Source organism: Nesoenas mayeri (genome assembly GCF_963082525.1).
Source record: "Nesoenas mayeri genome assembly, chromosome: 2".
NCBI classification, from domain to species: domain Eukaryota; kingdom Metazoa; phylum Chordata; class Aves; order Columbiformes; family Columbidae; genus Nesoenas; species Nesoenas mayeri.
In genome coordinates this window covers 120,502,172-120,524,844 of record NC_137543.1, presented here as the reverse complement: position 1 = coordinate 120,524,844, position 22,673 = coordinate 120,502,172, and the positions used below count along the sequence as shown (strand labels likewise).

Here is a 22,673-nt window from a genome sequence, read left to right as displayed (position 1 = left end):
TGTTATTCTATGGGCTCTTCTGAGTAGCAGTTTTTCTTTCACATTTCAGAAGGATTACTTTGGTGACATTAATAGCTATAGAGATGGAAAGCACATTTTGATTACCAGCAATTAAGGTACATTTGTGAATTTTAAGCATTCTAAAGAGCACCTAAAAGGTTGCTACTAGTCATTAAGTCAACATCAGCAATTCTATTAGTTTACCACAATACAACACACTATTGAGAAAACCTGGGTTTCGTACTTAGAGTGCAATCAGTCTTCGGAAAAGGCCGTGTTGCACTGGAACATAAATTAAACATTTCAACATGCGTGGCCTCAAGGATGAGGAGGATTCTCTCAGAACACTTTGCTAGAAAAATGTGACTCTGATAACTTCTTTTTTTTTTTATTATTATTCCATTCCACCAGGGAATATATAAACACACATACAGCCAGAGTAGTCTAATATCCCATATAGTACTTATCCCAATTTCTGATGGACACTCCAGTGCTTTTTCCCTTTCCCAACAATGCTTCTACTTCCCTTCACCCCTCCCAGTCAGGAACCTCGCTTGTAGTGTCCAAGTGTAAAATAAAATTTTATTTCTGTCATTTAAACAACTCTCAGGTGTGCAGTATGCACTGGAATGACCTTCAGCTTTAATCAAATAGATAGTACTTCCCCGCCTTACAGTTAATTCACCTCACATTTTCTGAAAAGAAAGTGAAGCATTACTGTCACGGCTACCTGATCTTGCCATTCAGAGCCCTGAATAAAGCGTAACTATGAGTTGTGGCAAAACATTCCAAATCTACCCCTTTGACTTCTCCCCGTGTCCCAAAGCTGACCCTCACTGGTTTAGGTTGACATCATTAACTTCAGAGCACTGACGCAACATACGGTACCATGATTCTGAGTAGCAAATTCATTACATTCTGTAATATGACTGAATTGTGTTTTGTGTCTGCCAGCCTAGACTTACCAATAAAACTACAACTGCATAACTGGGGATCTCTGCGAGAAAAACTGCAAGCAGTCATCCCAGAACACAATAGATATCACCAGAAGAACACGCTAAATGGTGTGTGCAAGAACATAAGACTATGTTTCCTGAGCCAGAGACAAATACATGAAGCATAATAAAAATTTTTAAAAATTAATCAATTACAGATCTACATCTAGTACCTATAGTACAAAACTACTTAAAAGCATACGTCAAATTCAAGCAGATACAGTTGTTTAACTTGTTGGATGAAATATTGCTAGCCGTCACATTATTAGTCATATTTTAAAAGTATATTGTCAGAAATCAGAATTGCAACCAAGAAGCAGGTAAGCAGCTGCTTAAAAGCACCTGTGTAACACACACAGTTTCTAAAGCACTCAAAACCTGCAAGCCAAGCATTAGAGATGGAGATCAAATTAAAATATCTAGCAAAAGCTGCTAGAGATCAGGTCTTTGTTAAGTAACAGATGAGAGCTACAGTGTTTACTACTCCTATTTGTTGTAAAATCAAAATGTTTCCTGTATTTCTTAGTGCATCATGCAGCACTTTGGGTGTTACACAAGGAGTTGAAGACTATAGAAAGTCCCTTGACAAACATATATAATAATATATGTGAAGAGCACACTTAAAATATATGAGCCATTTCTATGGTTACTTTCTCCTGGAGGGCATTTACGTGGGTACTTTCTGTACTTAATATTTGAAACTCGGCTAGCCACCTAATATTACATTGTCATCTATTACCACTGGGAACATTCAAAAATATCTTCTACTTAATTTAATGAAAATAGCACTTAAGTGTGGGTTAACAAAATAGCCCGTGTATCTTGGAAGCAGTAATTCACATTCTAAACAGAGTTGCAGAAGGTAAGTGAACATTTACCAAGGAGATCACTGCTGCACCCAGCAACCTGCACTGAAAGCAAGGCCAGCCGTGAGATGTGACACCCTAATCTAAGAAAAGATTTACTCAAGTGTGTTTTCTTTAAAGCTTCATTTTCAAACTATCAACTCTAAACTGAAACAACTGCACTATATGTGCTTCAATTGTGAAAGAAAATCGCCTTGTAGCTTACCAAAAAGGTAGCTAAGTATATGATATGCTATGCTGTTTTAAATACGTATATAAAACAGAAGAGCTGAATTCTGTTTTATGTACAAAATTAAGTGAGTTTTGAAGGCCTACAAAAGCTGGAGACTGAATTCCCTTCAAATCTAACTTCTCTCAAGCTCCTTTGGGAGCCAACCCTTTACTTAAAATTTAATGAAATATTTTAATAACTGTAAAGAGTAATCTTAGCCTCTCTGTAATTGCTTAAGAAAATGAATGCTGTAGAAGTCTCTGAATGTAGCTATCGTATGCACTGTATTATCCCTAATTTATAAATTGCCATTTATTACATGATTGAAAATGATCATCTTTGCACATTCTCAATTACCACTAAACTACAGGCTGAAAAAAAATAATTAAAAGAAGCCATGTTTACATCATTTATATTTTTCAGGTTTGGGGGAAAAAAAAAAGGAGAAATAATGAACCGGGTTCACTCTCGACATAACCTGCATGGACAAATGGTGTAATTTTAGTAGAACATTTGCTCTATGATTCCCATAGCAACCTTAATTCTCCTTGCCTGGGTGTCTGGAATCCAGGATGACTCAACCTTTGCATGAATACAAAATCAAACGCATAGAACAAGGTGTAGTTTAGGAAGGTGTAACTTATACGTACTCTTAGCAACCACAAAGATACTGCAAAAGCAAGAAAGACTCAGAGAACACAAGAATATTCAGCTCACATTTATGTGATTTCATACAATAAACAGGTGTGGGAGATGAGACACACAGACAAGGCAAATAGCCTCCTAAGAAACTGCCACAGAAGATACCAAATAATTTCATCTGTTCCTATATGCTCTAAATTCGCTTTTTGTCTATAAGGATATGGATGGCAGTCAATCACAATAACACTAGTGAACAGCCAGAAGAAGATTTCTGCATGCTTGCACTGGTATTTTCACACTGTGCGAGGAACACACATTTCTAGAACTGGGGTCAATATAAATTCAGAAGAAAAGTGCAGTGATAATATCTGAGGCTGCCCCTTTTAGCTCTCCTGTTAGGTTTGAAACTGGTTTATACTGTTACAGGTTTAATGCCCCTAAACAAATTATATTGGCTCCTGTTAAAACACAGCTGGGAACAACCGTTTCAGCAACAGCCAGTTCAGCTCTAAGCAAGCTGTTAAATGTACCTGTAATGCAAATTTGCATTACAATATTTCTCAATTCAAAAAGTGTTTCTAAGTATGGTTAAATAGCTGTAGTATAACCTACACAAGCATGTTCTATACCAAATAAATATCAACAGCTGAATTAAGACTTACAGCTTCACACACTTTCTGTTGACTCCAATAGAAACTCAAAAGATTTTCTGGTATCTTTTCTTTACTACCGCCAGTGAAGAAGAAATTGTTGCTTTCTGAGAAACACCTATGGTTTTGGGTTGAGTTTTTTACAAGCACTTTTTCATTATCTGTTTTAGAGTGAAGACATTACTCCCTGTTTTCCACACCCTGCTAATTAAAATGAAAAATTCATGACAATGAGTTTGCAGACAAATGAAAGTGTAATACATACAATACACATAAAGTACAGATGCAATGGTATTGAGATGTAACCTATTAAGTAACATATCTCATTTTCTGACCAGCATCCATATATTTCATATATTATATGATGTACTTCATTGAAGATGATCAAAAGGATGACCCTGTACTTTTAATTTATTATGGGCAGTGGGTGGTGGTAAGAAGATGTTTTAAACACAAACCCAGGAAAAACTGGAGATCTATACCTAACAAAGGTTCTTCCTCTGTGTTTTTTCTCTTCTCTTTCCAAAACTGCTACTCACTGTGCCACTACATTAGTTGACCAAATGGACAGAAAATAAGATACTTAGATTTCAAAAGTGAAATGCTATAAAGTCTTTCTGCAGTATCTATGAACTACCAAGATGAAACTACCCTGGTCAGTCCAACTGAGAGATCTCTAGAGGGTATGACAATACTAATTTTCAAGCACAGGAAGACTCTAGTTTAAATAATCAACCACAAACTCCCATAAAGAAAGTATCACAAAGCTACTTTTTATATTGAAACTAGTCTAGAAGGAAAACAGACACAATTTTAGGTAGTAAGTGTTTAATCTGCCTAGCAGAAGCACCAATGTCAGCAGTGCTAGAGCAGCCACAGTCCACGGCTTCTCTCTGATATAAGCATCTATGTTACTAGGCCAGAAAGACTGAAGCTAGCATGGTCTGTCAATCCATCGCACATCCACGCCTTTTAGTTAGGTGATCATCATGAAAGGATTTTCATCTTCTAAAAGCAAATTTTGGTTTATTAGCCATCTGAATCAAGATTATTATTTTACATGCAGCTTTACTTATCACATAACCTCAATGCTATGCCAAACGTCAAGAGCTACAGCATACTTTTTGCTAGAACTGGCATTAGATTGCTTCTCTTCTTATCCATTGACTTTTTTATGTACACATTTCCTGAGATACAAAAGGAGGTTTTAAAAAAAAATAAAAAATAAAAATAAAACATGCAAAAGTTTACTATTTCAAAGCTGAAAAGTAAAATTTGGCATGAAAAAAAAATCATCAGTTTTTCCCCTACTACCAGCTTAAATGCTGATTACATACAGCTTAGTTTATGTCTTTGCATGTTCACACACATGAAAGTCCTGCAAGTCTGAATGTCTCCCCGAGTGGTTTAAATACCGCATCGGCGTTGCTCACCTACCACGCTGCCTGTGCAGTGCTATAACTCTGTAACTGAATAAACACTTCTCCACAGACAACAGCATCCTCCTCCTCTATCAATAGCTATTTGATATCCAAATATTACAGTGACATGAAGATGTTCACTTCTCGCTTGAAAATTCCCAAAGTGTTTTAGAAGTATCTCTTTCTTCTAAGTAGTCACATCAAACTGGACAACTGTGGCTCCACAAAATTGCAGTCAAAACTTAACTCTGTGAACCCCAAAGTGCAGGGCTTGGATTTTCCTGAACTGTAAGGGAGGAAGCAAAGAACTACAAGCTAGTTGCGTAATTCCTGCAGGGATCAAAGGTAACCATGTTTATATATGGCAAAGAACAGGTAAGCAGCAGCAGGACTCTCATCTTAACAAGAAGAGATCCTTTCCAAATTCTGGAATGGCCCACTGGCACATAGAATGGATGTCACACTGGTGGAGGCCCCATGAAATCCAGATCTCACTGTATCAGCTGCTCAGAAACACGTGCTGGTGACTGTCCCACTGTGAATACCACAAGTTATAACAAATGCCACATGTCAAAGGGATCAGAAACTCCTCTATCGACTTTTTTAAATTATGAAAAATATATTGCTCTGGACTTCTTTTGGTTAACCTCATGTAATTTCTCTAAACTTCTGTAAGTAAGTTACTACAAAATGTTCACATACTGCAGCACTTGGTTCTTTAACAACAGTTACATGGGCAGAGGTGATACAATAGTCAGACATCCTCAGCCAAAATAAACACCATTCCAAGATTGCGTGTGCTGCTATTACTTAGTTCAGTAGCAGCTAAAATTTAATATGAAGTGTGATATGGCCACTTGGCTTTATGTTCCAGTTAATTTTAACTGGATGCAGTAAAGAATGCTGCAAGTGTAACTCTTACCACAAATTGTTAAGATGACAATAATATGCACAGTTTAAAAAACAGAATTCAAGACCATACACATTTAGGTTACCATAAAACCACTTCCTAGAAAATCAGTTGAAAGGACCCCTTTATTGATAAGTTATGGTCCAAATAAAGTGGGAGCATCTTGAATAATTCCACATAAAATGCAACACACAGTAGATCGGTGCTCTCGAATTAATGTATGGCATATTTTAGTTTTGCTATAAAATTCCAGAATCAGTATGGACTGGACTATTAACATCAAAAAGCAAAAATCTGATTTAAGAGAACAATATTATTTACAACAAGAAAAAATTACACTATGATGAAAAATAATCCTCCCAAGTTTTTCATTTCAATGTTATACAAAAGTAGCTTGAGTATTAAAAGTGAAGTTTTTATAGCAGTCAAAAGCTCTATTTTAACTTACTAAACTTTTGAAAAAATGTTAAGTTCTATTTTCACAACAGAAACGCTTATTACATGTGTCATTTGAGACCTACGCAGTTGCTTTTATCACCTTTACAGAAATTTGCGCATCAGTTTTGTTCTAAATAGACCTCTTTGCTATAATTTGTATTAGAGTAAATACTCTATGCTATATATAAAAAAAAATCAGCAGCACAAACAACAGAATGAAACAATGTGTTGTTTATTCTCACTATGAAAGGAAAAAAGGGGGAAAAGAACAACCAAATACTAGCAAGTATCATTGCATTATGTGAAATACAGGAACACATTTTGCCCTATTTGCAACATGGAGATATACTTCACTGTTTCCAAATAACATGGCCAAATCAAGAAAAACTGGGCCAGAACTGAGCAGCAGTTTAAAGTTCAGCACTTCCCAGGGACACTGTCCAAGCTAGTGAGGCCTGTGTGTCCCAAGTGAAGGACGCCCCTTTTGTCGAATTCCTGTTTTTCACAGATCTCATATATAGTATTGTAGTATTACTGTAACATTGTTTTAAAATTTAAAACATAGAAGCTGCTTCTCATTTTCCAGAACCATATCTGTTCTTTCCATTGATTTAACTACTGTGCTTTACAAGATGTAAAATTAGTTAATGTAGTCCTATTTGTAGTACAACTTTTTTTAAAAAAAAAGCTCATTTGCACGTCAAAGCTTCAATGACTTCATTCTGTAAGGGGAACGCTAATGCTGATCTATAATCTGTTTGCAGTATCTTCCCTTCATCCAAATCACATCAAACAACTTCCAAATAAAAAGCAAAGATTTGCGTGTTGAGGAGGAGAATAACTTTCCCTTATTGTACTTTTAGTTCCTATTTTGTCTCACTTCAGGTTAAAAAAAAGGACTAGAACAGGTTTAAGTGCATTTTTGTGAAGGCCCCTAGTCTCATCTCTTTATTCATAAATTTAACAACGGAGGGTAGATTTAACAGTCACTATTGACTCATACAGGGAAGAAGCGTATTCCCTGAAAAAACAGGCAGCATATACCCAAGTCTATTGCATTCACCCTGAAAAAGGCGGGAAAAGGAAATGCACAGAGCATGCAATTGAAATGAAGCTGTCTGCTGCTTTAATCTGGAAAAATAGACTTATCCTTTCACAATATGGAAACCAGATCAGTCAAGCAGCCACTTTTTATGTGAGACTGGGAAAGAGGGCAGAAGGACTTATTTTTCCACTGATATGCTCTAATACTTTAGAAGCAGCACATTAAAAAAAAAATCCAATACACAAAAAGGTAAAGTTCACACTCCTTATAAAAATTTTTTATGCATTGTTTATCTTACTACCATTTTCCCTCCCTGAAAAACACTCATTCTTTTAACCTTCAATCATTACCATATGTTCATTGTCTAAGATTTTTTTATTGCATCCCTCTAAATTGTTCTCACAGGATTTGGTGCTGCAGCTGGGGTATCAAACAGCTCACATCAAACATAGCAAAATAATTATCTTCCATGATTAATGATTAAAGTCTTGTAATATTTACCTTTTTGGAATGACATCACATTGCAATACACTACAAAGGAGTCAGTACCTCTTAGGGCTTTTTTGCAGGGACGCTACCTAGCCACTTACTCTCTGTTCTACTATAGGCTAGTATTTATTTCTTCCTTCCCATGTATCGTTCTTCACATCTGTTGAATTTTTTCTTTACCAGCTTAGTATGATCAGCACATATTCTCTCTTTTAAATTCCTTTCAGCCCTACTCAGCTTCATTTGACAAAGCTGCAACAGCTCCCACTGTTTATTTTATTAATAGGTTTAAGGTGCACTCTGAATTCAACCTATGAGAGCAAATACATTTAGTAAGATAGAAGCAACTTGCAGGAGATGAGTGGTAGGCAAAGACAAGATATTCTCATGAAAAACAAACAGATGTGCAATTTCTAGAATGTAAAGAAAATGTGGGTGACATTCAGACAGTGCACTCTTCAGAGCAAGGAATAACTATCGTTAACAGAGAATACAAGGGAAGTTTTCACTTTTAATGTTACTGGAATAAGAACAAGCATTCTTCATCAGGATGCGTAATTTAAATCTTCATTGTGAGCACACACTAAGAATTTTTCAAATTCTTAATAAGAAAGGTCTCCATGAATAAAACATTTGGGGAGTATGAATTTAAAAGCAGGCTCTGGAGACTGCAACTTGAGCGACTGGGGTAAATATTTGAAATCTATGTGATAAAAGCATGCTTTAAGGCAGCTAGGCTGCCAACAGTTTCTTTGGTACAACGGATGGGAAGGAGGGCTATGAAGGCAGTATTAGAGAACAGCAAGAAATTCAGACAAAGCAAAAAGGCAGTATTAGAGAATAGCAAGAAATTCAGACAAAGCAAAAATAGTAAGAGATGAAAGGAAGATGAAAGCGTGTTCTGTGAAAGTCTGCCATACTATTTATGCTTAAAACTCTGTACTCTATTTGTTGTCTGGAACACAGACTTAAATTGGTATACAAGTTATACTTCTTAAACTCTGGTAAACACACTTCAAAAGAAACATGCTTTCTTGTTTCCTTTTCATGTGTTTAATATGGACAAAGCATTCTTCCCTCACAAGTCCAACAACAAATTTGACAAAGAAGTTAAGACGGTAGCCACATAGAAACAAAGTGCCGACTGTGTTGAGCTGTGCCTTCTTCAACATTCATTCATCAGACTTATTCAAGTGCTTTTCTCTAGTTATATTTAAACGCTTCAGGGCCCTCTTTCCAACCTGAAAGATTTTGCTACATGCTGCTTAGAAGAGTCATTTCTCCAGCACTGCAGCACCACTGCCAAGTCTGGGAGCCGGGGCCGACCTACAACGTCTCAGAAGCACATGCACACAGTAACTCTAACATCGGCATTAAAAAGTATATATGCCACACTTTAGGCTGAACCAGAACTAAAGACTGCCTCTTGCTCAGTGAGGGGATCAAAACAAAGCAGTCAGACAAAGTAGGAAACAAAGAGAACTGTTGCTTTGTCAGATCTGATTGCTTATTCTAAAGTAAAATAAGCATTTCGAAGGTATAGCAAAACAGCAGATTTTTCTTTCTTACCTCTCTGACTTCATGGAGTTGACCAGAATGCTGGCTCTTCGCTCTTCGAGCAGCTGCAGGTGATTTGTGATGTGTGATGGTTACCACAGTTGGCCCACTTTGATTAATATGTTTCTGGCCACTAGGAGATGCAGAATTCACTGTCCCAGATGGCAGCAGGGATGAGCTTCTACTTCGCGAGGATGAAGTGCTCTAGAACAAGCAATGGGATGTTGGTATTATCAACCTTTACACAAATAATTTACAATTCAAACTATGGTTTGTAGTGTTCTGCTTTGCTCAAAAACCTAACTCAGGAGGTATAACTGCGCTCAGGGCTGATTTATTCCTTTTGAACCATCTGCATTGCTCAGCAGGGATATTCTTGGAAACATTGTGGCTATCACCTTTTTTTTTCTTGGATTGTCTTAAATTTGCCTTCACAAAAATCTGCACAAACTCTCACATATAATATTAACACACTGCTAAGTCCTTACAACCACATGTTTTAGGAAAGATTAGGAAGGATTTTGCAGACAGAGTAATAACAATGCCAACACAAATATTTTTTATGAAGCTGGTGACCTATAATTCACAAAACTGTAAGAAAAAAATCTTAATGCTTCCACCTGATGAACTTCTGAAACGCTGTAGTTCTGTTTTCAACATTAGAGGAGCTACAATTTTGGCAAGGCCAATCCACACACCAATAAAACATTAACATTTAAAGCAAAACACAGCTTAAAGAGTCAACACATTTTGGAGTAAGTTTAAGACAAACCCTAAATGCAAAAACAGTCAGCAATAAATCTCAGATAGTATCTGCAGTGTGAACACTCTTAACATACAACCTATAAAATCAGTCTAAACATTCAAGAACGTGCTGTGTTCTGATCTGATCAGTGTTCCCATCTTGGTTTGTTTTCCGCAGCCCTGAAGCCCGTGTTTTCCTGGAGGTCTTTAGGACAGCAACTCTCAATCAGCCTCAGATGTGCATTAGAACACCATGGGACAGCACATATAAAAGTGCAACATAAAAGAGCCTTTCTTTTCTACTTGAACAGATTATTCCATCTGTAAGGTTAAACCCAAACAGAGTAAGTCTTATCTCATGAAACACAAACCACTTCAGAAAGAGAGGTAAATATACAGCCCTATGGGTGAAACACCATTTTACCTCTCCTGCAAACCCTGCACAAGCAATGACAGCAGCCTTCAACACTGCTAAGAGAGGTACCATCAACATGAGGTACTACTCTTGACTGCACAAAAATATTACTTGGGTATGATCTGTCTTCTTATCCCTTATAGGTCAAACTTTGCAATTCTGTGGTAATTTCGTTAAAAGACTTTAAATCCAAGGTGGATGGGCTCCAACTAGCACTAGAATGAAAGTCAGGCATCATGTTATCACTACTCTGACTGTAAATGACGAGGCAGATGATCTGGCACTGCCAAGAAGGGTGAAATAAATTACATGATCCCTCTGCCACACCCACACAAAACCACACTTCAGACTTTCTGGGGCATTTGAAGGTTTACAAAATGTGTTAACACATTCCCAGTGTTCAAAGAGCTGTTATAGTCACAGAAAGAAGCATTATTCCATTGGTCTGGACTTCACATTTACAAATACTTCCAAGAATGATGATCTGACTCTGTTTTTGCAACAAATATATTCTTTACTACCATGACTTATAATAAGGTTATAATAATAAGCATCTGTGGAATCAGACATTCAAAAACTATCCACCCTGGCTGATAATTCAAAATTACATTAAAACTGGATTTGTGTCTTAAGGCAAGGAAAAAGCACAGGGTGTAAAATTTGTCAGAAGGACACAGAAGGTTGCCAGGTCTTTAATTCATCTTCCATTTGAAAGAGCATTTCTCGGACATAACTAGAATTAAAATAAGAGCCAGAGGAAAAGGTATTTGGGGGAAGGAAGGGGACAAGGGAAACTGTGATTGAATTTCCCTTTTCAAGTATAAATTTCACAGGAAAAGGCTAGCCCTAGTATATAAGAGCAAAATATACTTACTGATGTTTCTTTTTTAAATTGACTATCATCTGAATACTTCTAAACTAAATTTAGGGTGCAGAGGAAGAATAAGATATTTTTTTCAGCATAAGATCACCTTATCTTCCAGTTTAATAAAAGTTATTTTCTTTCTAGAATGAAATCTTCTGAGAATCACTGACATTCTAGTATCATGTGATCACAATTTTACAAATACACAACTGCTACCTTCATATAGCTAAAATGATCCTAAAATTCAGATAAACAGCAGCAACGTACAACAGTGAGTTTAGCCATTAGTTTTGCTTGAAATAAAACAACATTCTGTGAGAAGTGAAATTTTATTATGTTTTTATTTTCTTGGGAAGATAAGTTATAGTTCTGCAAATAACAAAAGTAACATAAAACAAATCTGGAAAAATACATACACTGTTTCTGTTTAAATACAGATGAGGAAGGAATGCTAGGAGAGAGTTAGCTTTCAGAAAAAAATAAAATAAAATAAAATAAACAGCTGCCAAAATAATCTCATTTAACCTGCATACTTTGAGAGAGATGTTCATAAATTGAAATACAGGTATATTTTAAGTTAATATCTATATATTTGATGTGATCAATATTTAGGATTTCAGTGCTATTTTTCCTCAAGACAATGTCTCAAACTGCAGTGAACTTTCAGCTACTGACCCATGGATCACAACAAACACACTGACTGCAGCTCACACCTCATTTTCTCTCATCACGACACCTAACTTATGACTTTCACCAACCCCACTTATGCTTGGCAGTTATAAATTTGATCATGAACCATCAGTACAGAAGCTGCTAGCTAGCTGTGATTTCTTTAACTGGCTCTGTATCACAAATTAGTAATTATCACATTTCCAAGTAACAGATATGTCCATTGTTTTAGGAGTCTCTTAATCCAGATTATATTTCTTTTCCTGCAAGTTTTACTCTAGTTCATATTACAACTCACTGAGCTACATCAACTACACACCTGAACCGTGACTTGAGGCGGAATAAACAGTCTGTGGGACCACAGTGCATTTAAGATAGCTTTTTGTTAAGTTTTGCAGAGGCATGTGGCAGCTCGTAGCAACTGTTGTTGGTGGATGGTCATTCAGGGCACGGAGTCTGGGGACTGGTGGAGCAGGAGAGACAACCAAAAAGAACAGCTCCTCTATAGTTTCAGTAGAGGGTGGTGCTCAGGAAGGCTTTCATGCTACAGGGATACTAGGTCACCCCAAATCTCTATGGATAGAAGTTCATAGCCAGGCAAGGGCTGACCATATATCACACCGCTCAATGTGCCTGACATTCAGCTGCGTGCCTTGCCCTACAGTTGTGCTACATGATCTTAAGGGCGACATCACCTCTGTCAATGAGCCTCTCCTAGAGTCCTCTCCTTCCCCTCTCAGCCCATGGTTACCAATCCTACGTAGATCACTGAGTCAGGAAGACTGACAATCTTGAACTAGTACATACAGTCACAGTCTGTGCCAAATACATTGTTCTGAATCATTCCTACAGGCCTATAAGGAAGTTCTCCTCACCTCTTTGTTTTCTGCTCCTTTATACCCTTCATCCACCTAGTGACCCAACATTTTCCTGAAGTTAGCCCTAGGCAAGACCCCATGATAAGCGTAAAAAATTCCAACTTGCAAAAGCAGTCACACACAAAGTGCAGGTGAATGTCTGCATGAGGGAGTTTCTACAACCACTCAAAATCTTCTAAGTTTTTAGTGTTACCCCACGCAGCGCTACAGGCTTGGGGAAGAGCAGCTGGAAAGCTGCCTGGCAGAAAAGGATCTGGGGGTGTTGACTGACAGCCAGCTGAACATGAGCCAGCAGTGTGCCCAGGTGGCCAAAAAGCCCAACACCATCCTGGCTTGTATCAGGAACAATGTGGCCAGCAAGACTGGGAAGTAATTGTGCCACTGTACTAGGTGCTGGTGAGGCCGCACCTTGAATCCAGTGTTCAATTTTGGGTCCCTCATCATAAGAAAGACATTGAGGTGCTGGAGAGAGTTCAGAGGAAGGTGACAAGGCTGGTGAGGGGTCTGGAGCACAAGTCTGATGAGGAGCAGCTGAGGAAACTGGGGCTGTTTAGCCCTGAGAAAAGGAGGCTGAGGGGAGATCTTATCACTGTCTACAACTACCTGAAAGGAGGTTGTAGCGTGGAGGGGGTTGGTCTCTTCTCCCAAGTAGCAAGTGATAGGACAAGAGGAAATGGCCTCAAGTTGCACCAGAGGAGGTTTAGCTTGAGTATTAGGAAAAAAATCTTCACAGAAAGGGTTGTCAGGCATTGGAACAGCCTGCTTATGGAAGTGGTGGAGTCACCATCCCTGGAGGTGTTTAAAGGCTTTTAGACGAGGTTCTTAGGGACATGGTTTAGTGCCAGAGTTAGGTTATGGTTGGACTTGATAATCTTGAGGGTCTCTTCCAACCAAAATGATTATATGATTGTAAATGGGGCTCCACTCCTCAGAGCCACGAAGAGCAGCAGCAGCAGAGCACTGTGCCTGCTCCATCCAAGGAGACGGAGGCGGCAGCTAATTCCTTCTGACAGCTGCTTCCTGCCACTGCCAGAGGAGGCCTCTCCAAGAACTACACACTCAGCCTCTTATGCACTTTTGAATTTTACAACACATTGTCAACACCTATGTCCCAGCCAAATACTTGACTCCTCTTTTGCAAAACTTCCTCAAATTAAATACTGGGAATGACAAGCATCTCTTTTGCATTTTGATACACAGCTGTGCAAATATCAAAAGTTTCCATTTTTGCTAAAATGTTAATTTGTTTAAATTTGTTAAAATGTTAACACTTTTGTATTTAGGTAGGCTCAGGAAGTGTGGGCTGGATGAGTGGACAGTGAGATGGATTGAGAACTGCGTCCAGTTCTGGGCTCTCCAATTTAAGAAGGACAAGGAATTACTGGACAGAGTCCAGCAGAGAGCTACAAAGATGACTAGGGGTCTGGAGCACCTTTCTTACGAGGAAAAACTGAGAGAGCTGGGTCTGTTCAGCCTGGAGAAGACACGGCCAAGAAAAAATCTTATTTATGTTTATAAATATCTCAAGGGTGGGTGTCAAGAGGATGGGACCAGCCTCCTTTCAGTAGTGCCCAACGACAGGATGAGGGGCAATGGGCACAGACTGAAGCACAGGAGGTTCCACCTGAATATGAGAAACTTCTTTACTTTAAAGGTGCCAAAGCACTGGAACAGGCTGCCAAGAGAGGCTGTGGAGTCTCCTCCTCTGGAGACATTCAAAACCCACCCGGACACACTCCTGTGCGATCTGCTCTGGGTGAACCTGCTTTAGCAGGTGGGTTGGACTAGATGATCTCCAGAGGTTCCTTCCAACCCCAACCATTCTGTGATTCTGTGATGTGATGTTTTCCACAGCTAAAAACACTCCAATTACATGTCATACTACAACAGTCATTAAAGTCACCCTCCCAGGAAATCAAAGCAATGACAGTAACTGAAGGATCTTTATTCCTAATCCCTTGCTCTTCCCCCCAGCACTCCTGGTATGACTGATCTTCCCCTCTATCATCATAGCTTGTTTTCTCTGGTCCTACTGCTTCCTGTTTTTCAAATAAATAAATAAATAGTGAAAATCCTGATAAAAGGAAGACATAAGCTCTTCAACAATTAGTAATGTATGGTGCCAATAATGAGCTAAGAAATCCACAGGCTGAAGCAGCCCAAAGGGCTTATAAATGTTCTTTCCTGATGCCACTCTTTACCATAGCTCCAACAGTTTGCCTGCCAATAAATGAAATTAATAAAAGAACAATAAATAAGCTAATAAAAGATTAATTTGTAACTTGCATTTCATCTTGGTTTTATGACCTGAAGTACACTAAACTAACAGAGAGTTGGGTTAGGATTTTTATGTTAATAGACTGTCCATCTTCAGGATAAAAAAGCAGTATAATGAAACCTTCCATTTGGATATCAAAAATCCTAAGAACTAAAATAATGTGATTGTAGAACAGTAAGTTTCAACTATACTTATATTTTAATGACTCATTCTCCTTGGAGATTGCCCTTCCTACTCAGAAACAAGCTGAAGCATTTTTCACCATTTACCAGAAGCACACAATTTTGTATATTTTGGAAAGTAAACATAATGTTCCAGAGATCAATCAACTAATTTCTGAAGTGAATTGTCATATCTGTTTATGGCTGATAATCATCATTTTCACAGGCACTGTGCCACCAATGTTTTATACAGAATAAAAAAATACTGAAATCACATTCCTTTACTCCTCTGCAAATATGCAGCACAGAACCAATCCCTGTGTGCAGCTTTAGAGCAATGAGAAGTCACACGCTATCAGAAACTAACTACAATTTTGAGACAGTACCATTCAGTATTTTAACTCCCATCTACTTATTTTCCAATGCATCTTAAGTAAACAAACACTAAAAAGAATACAGATATCTGTTAAATTTAATTATGATCATTCACAAATATTAAAATGCAAATCACTGAGTCTACAAAACATCCAAACTTCAGCAGTGCAAAGGGACCCGTTTATGATATGCTTTGCACATTTGTGTAAAGCATCATCTATGGTACTAACTTTTCTGACAGAATATTACAGTGCTTCATCATCTTCAGTAAGGCAATACGTGTGTCTGCTTTTAAGCAAGAGACTATAATAATCCTTTAATCATAAAATCCTTCCTTCATCAGGAATCATTTCAGCAAGCTCATGCTAGTTCTAAATACGGGATTTTTGCATTTCTGTAGAAGGGTTTTGAAAGCAGGGAGCTGTGAGCAACTCTTCATGCAGCTTCCAAAGGGAGGAAAAAAGGTGTCAAACATACTGCTTCCTTCTCAGCCTCCCCACTGCAATGATTTCCAAAGCATGTTTTAATTAGAAACACCATTCTTTAGTTGACTTTTAGAGGTCAAGGATGAGAGGAGGAAGCAGACAAGCATAGCAGAGCAGAGAAGGGCAACCTTGCTCAAAAGGAAAAGTGGTTTGATGTGCATAAAAAAATAAGACTCACAAAGACTTCAAACTTTAACTAATCCTGCTTTACAGAAACAGTTATCATGCAGATATTAAAAATAGCCAGTGAATAATCCATTTAGAAATGTAAAGGTAACTCCGTGGTCATTCATTAATAAGGCAAGAAGAAACATGATGAAATTGAAGAAGGGCCACCAAATATCTATGACAACCATTCTTCCAGATGTGAAGAAAAATTGCACATCTGCCTCAAAGATTTGACAAAAGTGTTGACCTCAAACTTTCAGGCATTACTGCAGATGCTGTTTCACATTACAGCTAAACTGCTATTGCCTTTGCCACTGGAAGTGGCAGGTTTGGACTTTTTTCTCCACCATCTCTTCATTCTGGCTCAGAGGCTCATTTGACCTCATGGAGAGCCACTACAGGGAGTTAAACCAGAAGAGAAACAGAGATACAGACACAGATATAGAACCTTCTGCTGATTTAGGTCCCCGAACTGCCTTCCCAAAGGGCTGGATGATGGTTATGACACACACCAGGAGCATGCGGTGAGGGGTTAAGAGAGCAGGACAGGCCCTCACAGAGGCATAACAGTCATCAGGTTGGCTCAGTTTTAAATACAAAGCCCCAGACTAAACCAGAGAAAGCTTAGGTTTTGGGCAGATCGATTTCATTCATCCTCCATCCAGGAGAAGAAGAGAGCAAGGCTTTCCCACCAGAAGCTGCTGGAAGCAGACTCCAGCTTCCCCTACATCAGTGCTCATCTGAATCCTCAGTGAGCTGGTCGGAGCACTAAGTCCTTTTTAGTAGGATGCTGATTTTTTTCAGAAACAGAAGAACGGATATAAAATTATTCTTGGAAGTTACCACAAATGATGCGTAAGTCCACTTCTTCTTGGAAGCATTTTGTATCACTGAATTCCAGTTTAACTAATACTTTAGCTAAAACTTCTACAATACTCTTCATTTAGACTAGTCTAAAAAAACCAGCAATCCTATATAGACATAGAAGATTTCTTCCAATACGGTGTGATTTGGCACTCTGTGGAGGTTTAGCAATCTGTGATTAAGCAAAATGTATGGGAATACCAAGAACATTAAGACTACCTTATAGCATAGGAATTATTTGCCACAGAACTTTATCATTTTACTGCTTTTTTATAATTAAGATGCAAAATTTAATTAAAACAAAGTGGCTGACTTAGCTTGTGTTACATCCACTTGTTCGCTGTATAGCTCACCTTTGGATGATTCATTAGGATGCAACTAAATTTAGTCATTAGTATACAATTTTTAATTTTTTTTTAAATCACTGCTCTGCTTAATTTCCTCCACCACTGCAGTCTCCAGCTGAAGCTTTAAAGACAGCAAGGACAGAAAGTCATATAGTAGAATTTTGAAGTTCTGAAAAAGAAATAAAATCAGTGCTGATCTGGATCCAGTGCACAAAAAAGGAATACTATCCTGTTGGTATTTCACAGACATAATGACACAGCTTCAGCTTTAAAAAATATTCTCCAAATTCTAATGTTTTCCTATAAAACTCCTTCCAATAATATCTATTCAAGATTTCAAAAACATGTTCTCTCTCTAATATGAAAGACCTGTATCTAAAAGCTGCTTCACTGTTATTCTTGGGAACGTTCCCACTGCTTGCTTGGTTATCCCATTATTTTTCCCCAGCTAAGCTATACCCTACTTGCATAAAACATAGCCCTCACTGCATATTTTACACTTCCCATACCACCTCCTTCTCAAGTGTATGACTTGTAAAAAATAGCCAGAAATTTCTGCCTCGTTCTTCCTGTGAAAAAAGGTGAGTTTAAGCTGTAGAAGAAGTTGGGAGCAAATGCTCAGGCTCCAACTTCCCAGACACAGACACATGCCTGTTCCCAGCAGAGACACAGCTTGGATTCTGTTTGAACTCCAGAAGCTTAAAACACAAGCATCCATGTGCCTGTTCGTGACAGCACTATGAGAGACAGATACTTTGGAGTTATCACACTACAACCCTCAAAGTATGGGAGAGTGGTGGAGAGAGAGATCTGGCTCTGCTGCCAGTAGGGAATGTCACATCACAACAGTCCTATCAATGGCTGGGCTATTTTAACAAAGTTCAAAAATACAGATTTTTGTCAAGTCCTCAATTATGCAGAATGGAAGTCCAACATGTACCCCTCTCTGTGTCATTACAGACCTTTTCAATGCAATTCCAATCCCTAACCCTAACACACAAGAAACAGTAAGATGGCTAAATAGCAGCACGCTATTTTATGTAAATTTAAAATATTTTAAGAAGTATGTTTCCACTCCCATGCTAACAATTATTATATTAAAGTACCTTCATCTACAAGAGGAAAAAAAAAATCACAAAGAAATGCAGCAGTTCTTGCTTCCCTTATCTCCTACCAGGCAGTGGTTTTGAAGTAAAAAACTCTGAGGAAAAGAAAAGAAGCTACAGAAATGCATTTTTTTCTAGTTTCTGGAATCTTTGTGAAGCATCATTCCCTGGTAACCAATATCTGAACTCCGAAGTCTAATCACTGTAGCATTAAAGCTTTTGATCACTTGCTTTTATACAGAAAAGCAGAGGGAAGCATTAAAACTTACTTGTAGGTGAAATCCAAGTTAGAAATATATGTAGTGCTAAAGTCAGGGAAAACCTCTCTCAGACCACAGAATCACAGAATGGTTTGGAATGAAAAGGGACCTGAAAGAGCATTTGGTTCCAACCCCCTGCCATGGGCAGAGACACCTTCCACTAGAGACCAGAATGCTCAAAGCCACATCCAACCCGGCCTTGAACACTTCCAGTGGTGGGGCACCCACAGCTGCTCTGGACAGCCTGTTCCAGTGCCTCACCACCCTCATGGTGAAGAATATCTTCCTTTTATTTAATCTAAATACACCCTCTTTCAGTTTAAAGCCATTACCCTTGTCCTATTGCAATAGTCCCTTGTAAAAAATCCTTCTCCAGCTTTCTTACAGGTCCCATTTTTAGGTAATGTAAGGCTGCTATAAGGTCTCCCTGGAGCCTTTTAATCTCCATGTTAAACGACCACAACTCTCTCAGCCTGTCCTCATAGCTGAGGTGCTTCAGCCATCTGATCTTCTTCGTGGCCCTCCTCTGGACTCACTCCAACAGATTCATGTCCTTTTTATGTTTGGGGCCTCAGAGCTGGACACAGGACACCAGATGTGGTCTCACGAAAGCAGAGTAGAGGGGCAGAATCACCTCCTTCAACCTGCTGGTCATGCTTCTTTTAATGCAGCCCAGGATACAGGCATTCTCCACCCAGCCTGTATTTGTGCATGGGATTGCCCCAACCCATGTGCAGGACCTTGCACTTGGCCTTGTTGAACTACATGAGGTTCACACAGGCCTGCCTCTCAAGCCTGTCAAGGTCGCTCTGGACGGCACCACTTTCTTCCATTGTGGTGACTGCACCACACAACTTGGTGTCATCAGCAGACTTGCTGACGGTGCACTCGATCTCTCTGTCCACATTGCCGATAAAGATGTTAAACAGATAATACTCTAACTCTCGGAAGACAGGAGAGGGAAAAGGAAAAAAAGTATGTCGAAAAGCAACAGATTAATCTTATCAAAAGAAAGGTTTCCAAGAATGGGTAGGTATGACATTGTTTCAAGTAAAGTACATTTTTAGAATAAGAAGCAGAGTCATCAGTGGTCTCATTCGAAGCACATACATTTCCAACATTTTGTTTTCTGGATTGTTAAGCTTAAAAATAGAGAATATAGAAATTCTCTATTTGCTCTGTGGCTTTCAAAAGTAGATAATTAGGAGTGCTTCACTAACAAACATGTCAAGCGAAAAGTGACCTAATCTGATTTTAGATGTAGACCTGTAGCACAGAAAGAAAGAAATATCTTTCAGTTTTCTTCAGCATTCGTATTTTATACTAAATGGATTTAAGCTAATTAAAACATGTGACTGGCTGTACCAACCAAAATGCATCTACAGTGCAGCATCCTACGCCAAGTTTCTGTAACTCATCAGTCTTCTAAGAGAAATGCAAGAACTCTCCTCCTGCTATCTTAAACAATCTTTTGTTTGGTTCCTCTGTTACATATGTCCACCACCCTTCAGTCAAAGAAATCCTTTTATTTTCTTGCATGATGAGTGTAAGAACCAGAAGAAAGCCCCAGCAATGGAAGTCACTGCGCAAGAGTACAACAAGTTTAGAGAGGGGCTCCCCATTCCAATCCTGTCCTGTTTCCAGAAGCTGCATGTTAGATCTTCTGGGACAGACAGTGTCTTTGTATTTAATACCCTCCCACTCAGTCAAGACTTTCTAATAACATTTTGTCTTTCAAATACTTTTTAAGTCTATATGCAGTTCTGGCATCCAGAGCATGCCATAATAACCTCCAGTTTTCATTCATCTCCTTTTATTTTGAACCTATTTTCAGCTCATTTTCTTTGAGGCTCCCCCATACAAATATGAACAGCTAGCAAATACTTCTTATCCAGCCACTCCAGAGCACTTATTAACACTATACTTCTCTGATTTGCCCTTTCCCTTCCCATTATCAGTAAAAAAGACTCCAGTGTAGTCAATTTTCATCACAGAGTTCAATTTGTACAGAATAACAGAACTGATGAAAAGTACTTTTCCCCCACTCCAATGTTTTTGTTTCAAGGACTGACAAAAGCATTCAAGAGCCATATATGACAGAATCAGAGCAGTCTAAGTATTTTCCCTTTTGTTCTCTGTTCCTTTCTTGACAATTCCTAAAACTCTCTTTGTTCTTTTTGGACCACTACTAATTGCTGGACAAGATTTTTCTTCTTGACATAGTAATTAATTTAGAGCCTACTAAAATCCATAGATACTGCTACTGCTCAACATGGAGAGACAGTATGAAAAATTCTGAGCATAAACTACTAAGTGCAACAGTTTCTACCTAAGAAGGAAAAATTATCCAAACTTCACTTAGACAAAGATCAGCTTCGACTCAATTACTGTCACTCTGGAATGAGATTTTGGTATTAAAATAGACACTTCTACAGAATTATTTATCAGGAGAAGACAAAAGGAGAAAAACAAATCCAGTATTAAGAAATATTAGCAAACAGAGAGTAGAAGTAAAAGAATTTTCCATTGCACAAGTCTCTGATATCATAAATACTGAACAACACTTCTATTACCTCATCACAACACATTGTAGATGCCAAAACATTTTAAATGGGTTCAAGAAGCGACCAGAAAATTTATTGAGGAATAATTTGATTGCAATTGAGTATAAAAAGTTACTGTCTCTGTCTAGCACAGGAAGAGTCTGAGTTGCAAAGCAACAGTAAGAGCATTCTGATCAAGGGGAGTTGCAGCTTTCTGAACAGTACTGGGCCACAGCTATATAAAAAACATATTTAATTGTCATGCATTAGAACTGAAATAGTACTGAAACACTGAAGTCACTTTTTCTCCTTCAAAAAGGAGAATATACCATAACTGCTTCTTGGCAAGTCCACATCACTCAAAAAGAAGAAAAAAAACTTGGTTTTATTTTACTTCATGCACTTCAGTGAATGCCAGTCTCCTCAAAATACCATCCATATTTTCAAAATCCAACTTTCAAGGATACTTACTATCATGACTTGGACTGAAGCTAACATAAGATTGATATTTTCAATATCTTGGGGCAGGGAGGAATCCTTTCTGCTTGCAGCTATATGCAGGGTTTTTTAATATATCACACAGTAAAGGGGAAAGCAATCTTTTTTGCTCTAAAAATATCAACAGAAGTGCTTAAAAGACTGAAGATAAGAGCAGGACTTTTGTTTTTCTTTATTGACTTAGCATTAACACCAACAGCATACATAAAATAAATATAATAATCATTTATTTCTAATAGGGTTGGTTGGTTGTTTTTAATACCTCCCCCTTTGAAAATGCATTCTAATTGAAACAGTCCTCTATTTGGAGGCAAGGAACACTCTCAACCCACAGTTCTACTATTTTTTAAGTACAAACATCTTTTTACCTGTCCAAAATATCTGTTTGAGGACAAAAATTCTGACATCACTTCCAAAGATAAATAAATACTATAAATCCTCATATGATGACCTCTTTCGGATTTGGTAAAGAAGTTGAAGACTGACCACTGCTATTAATAATACCTACCTGAAGCTTCTATAATAAGAGCCATTAAATCTTATAAAACTAGTATCAGTTAATATTTTTAAATACTAATCAGGACAGCACGCAGGTATTTATTAATAAACTGTTGATCCAGTCACTCTAATAACCATGTATTGACAGCATCCAAAATGCACTTCCTGAATTTCTCATAAATAAGACAATGTTTATTTATTAAGATTGCCCAACTGACTTAAGTCTGCTCTAGTTACTGAGGAACAACAATGTGCTGCTCCTACTCATAAACTGCCAAACATCAGCCCACTAACT

The 22,673-nt window shown here is 38.1% G+C and overlaps 1 protein-coding gene across 1 annotated transcript in view; it reads right to left on the bottom strand.

Annotated features, from left to right (window-relative positions):
- The window catches only part of OSBPL10 (oxysterol binding protein like 10), a gene marked incomplete at both ends in the record, with an annotated part of 118,601 nt that overhangs the window by 59,397 nt on the left and 36,531 nt on the right, over nt 1-22,673 (bottom strand). Inside the window, one exon of the mRNA XM_080339904.1 lies at nt 9,237-9,428. Within this exon, the coding sequence (XP_080196030.1) occupies nt 9,237-9,428 (192 nt within the window). The remainder of the gene's footprint in view (nt 1-9,236; nt 9,429-22,673) is intronic.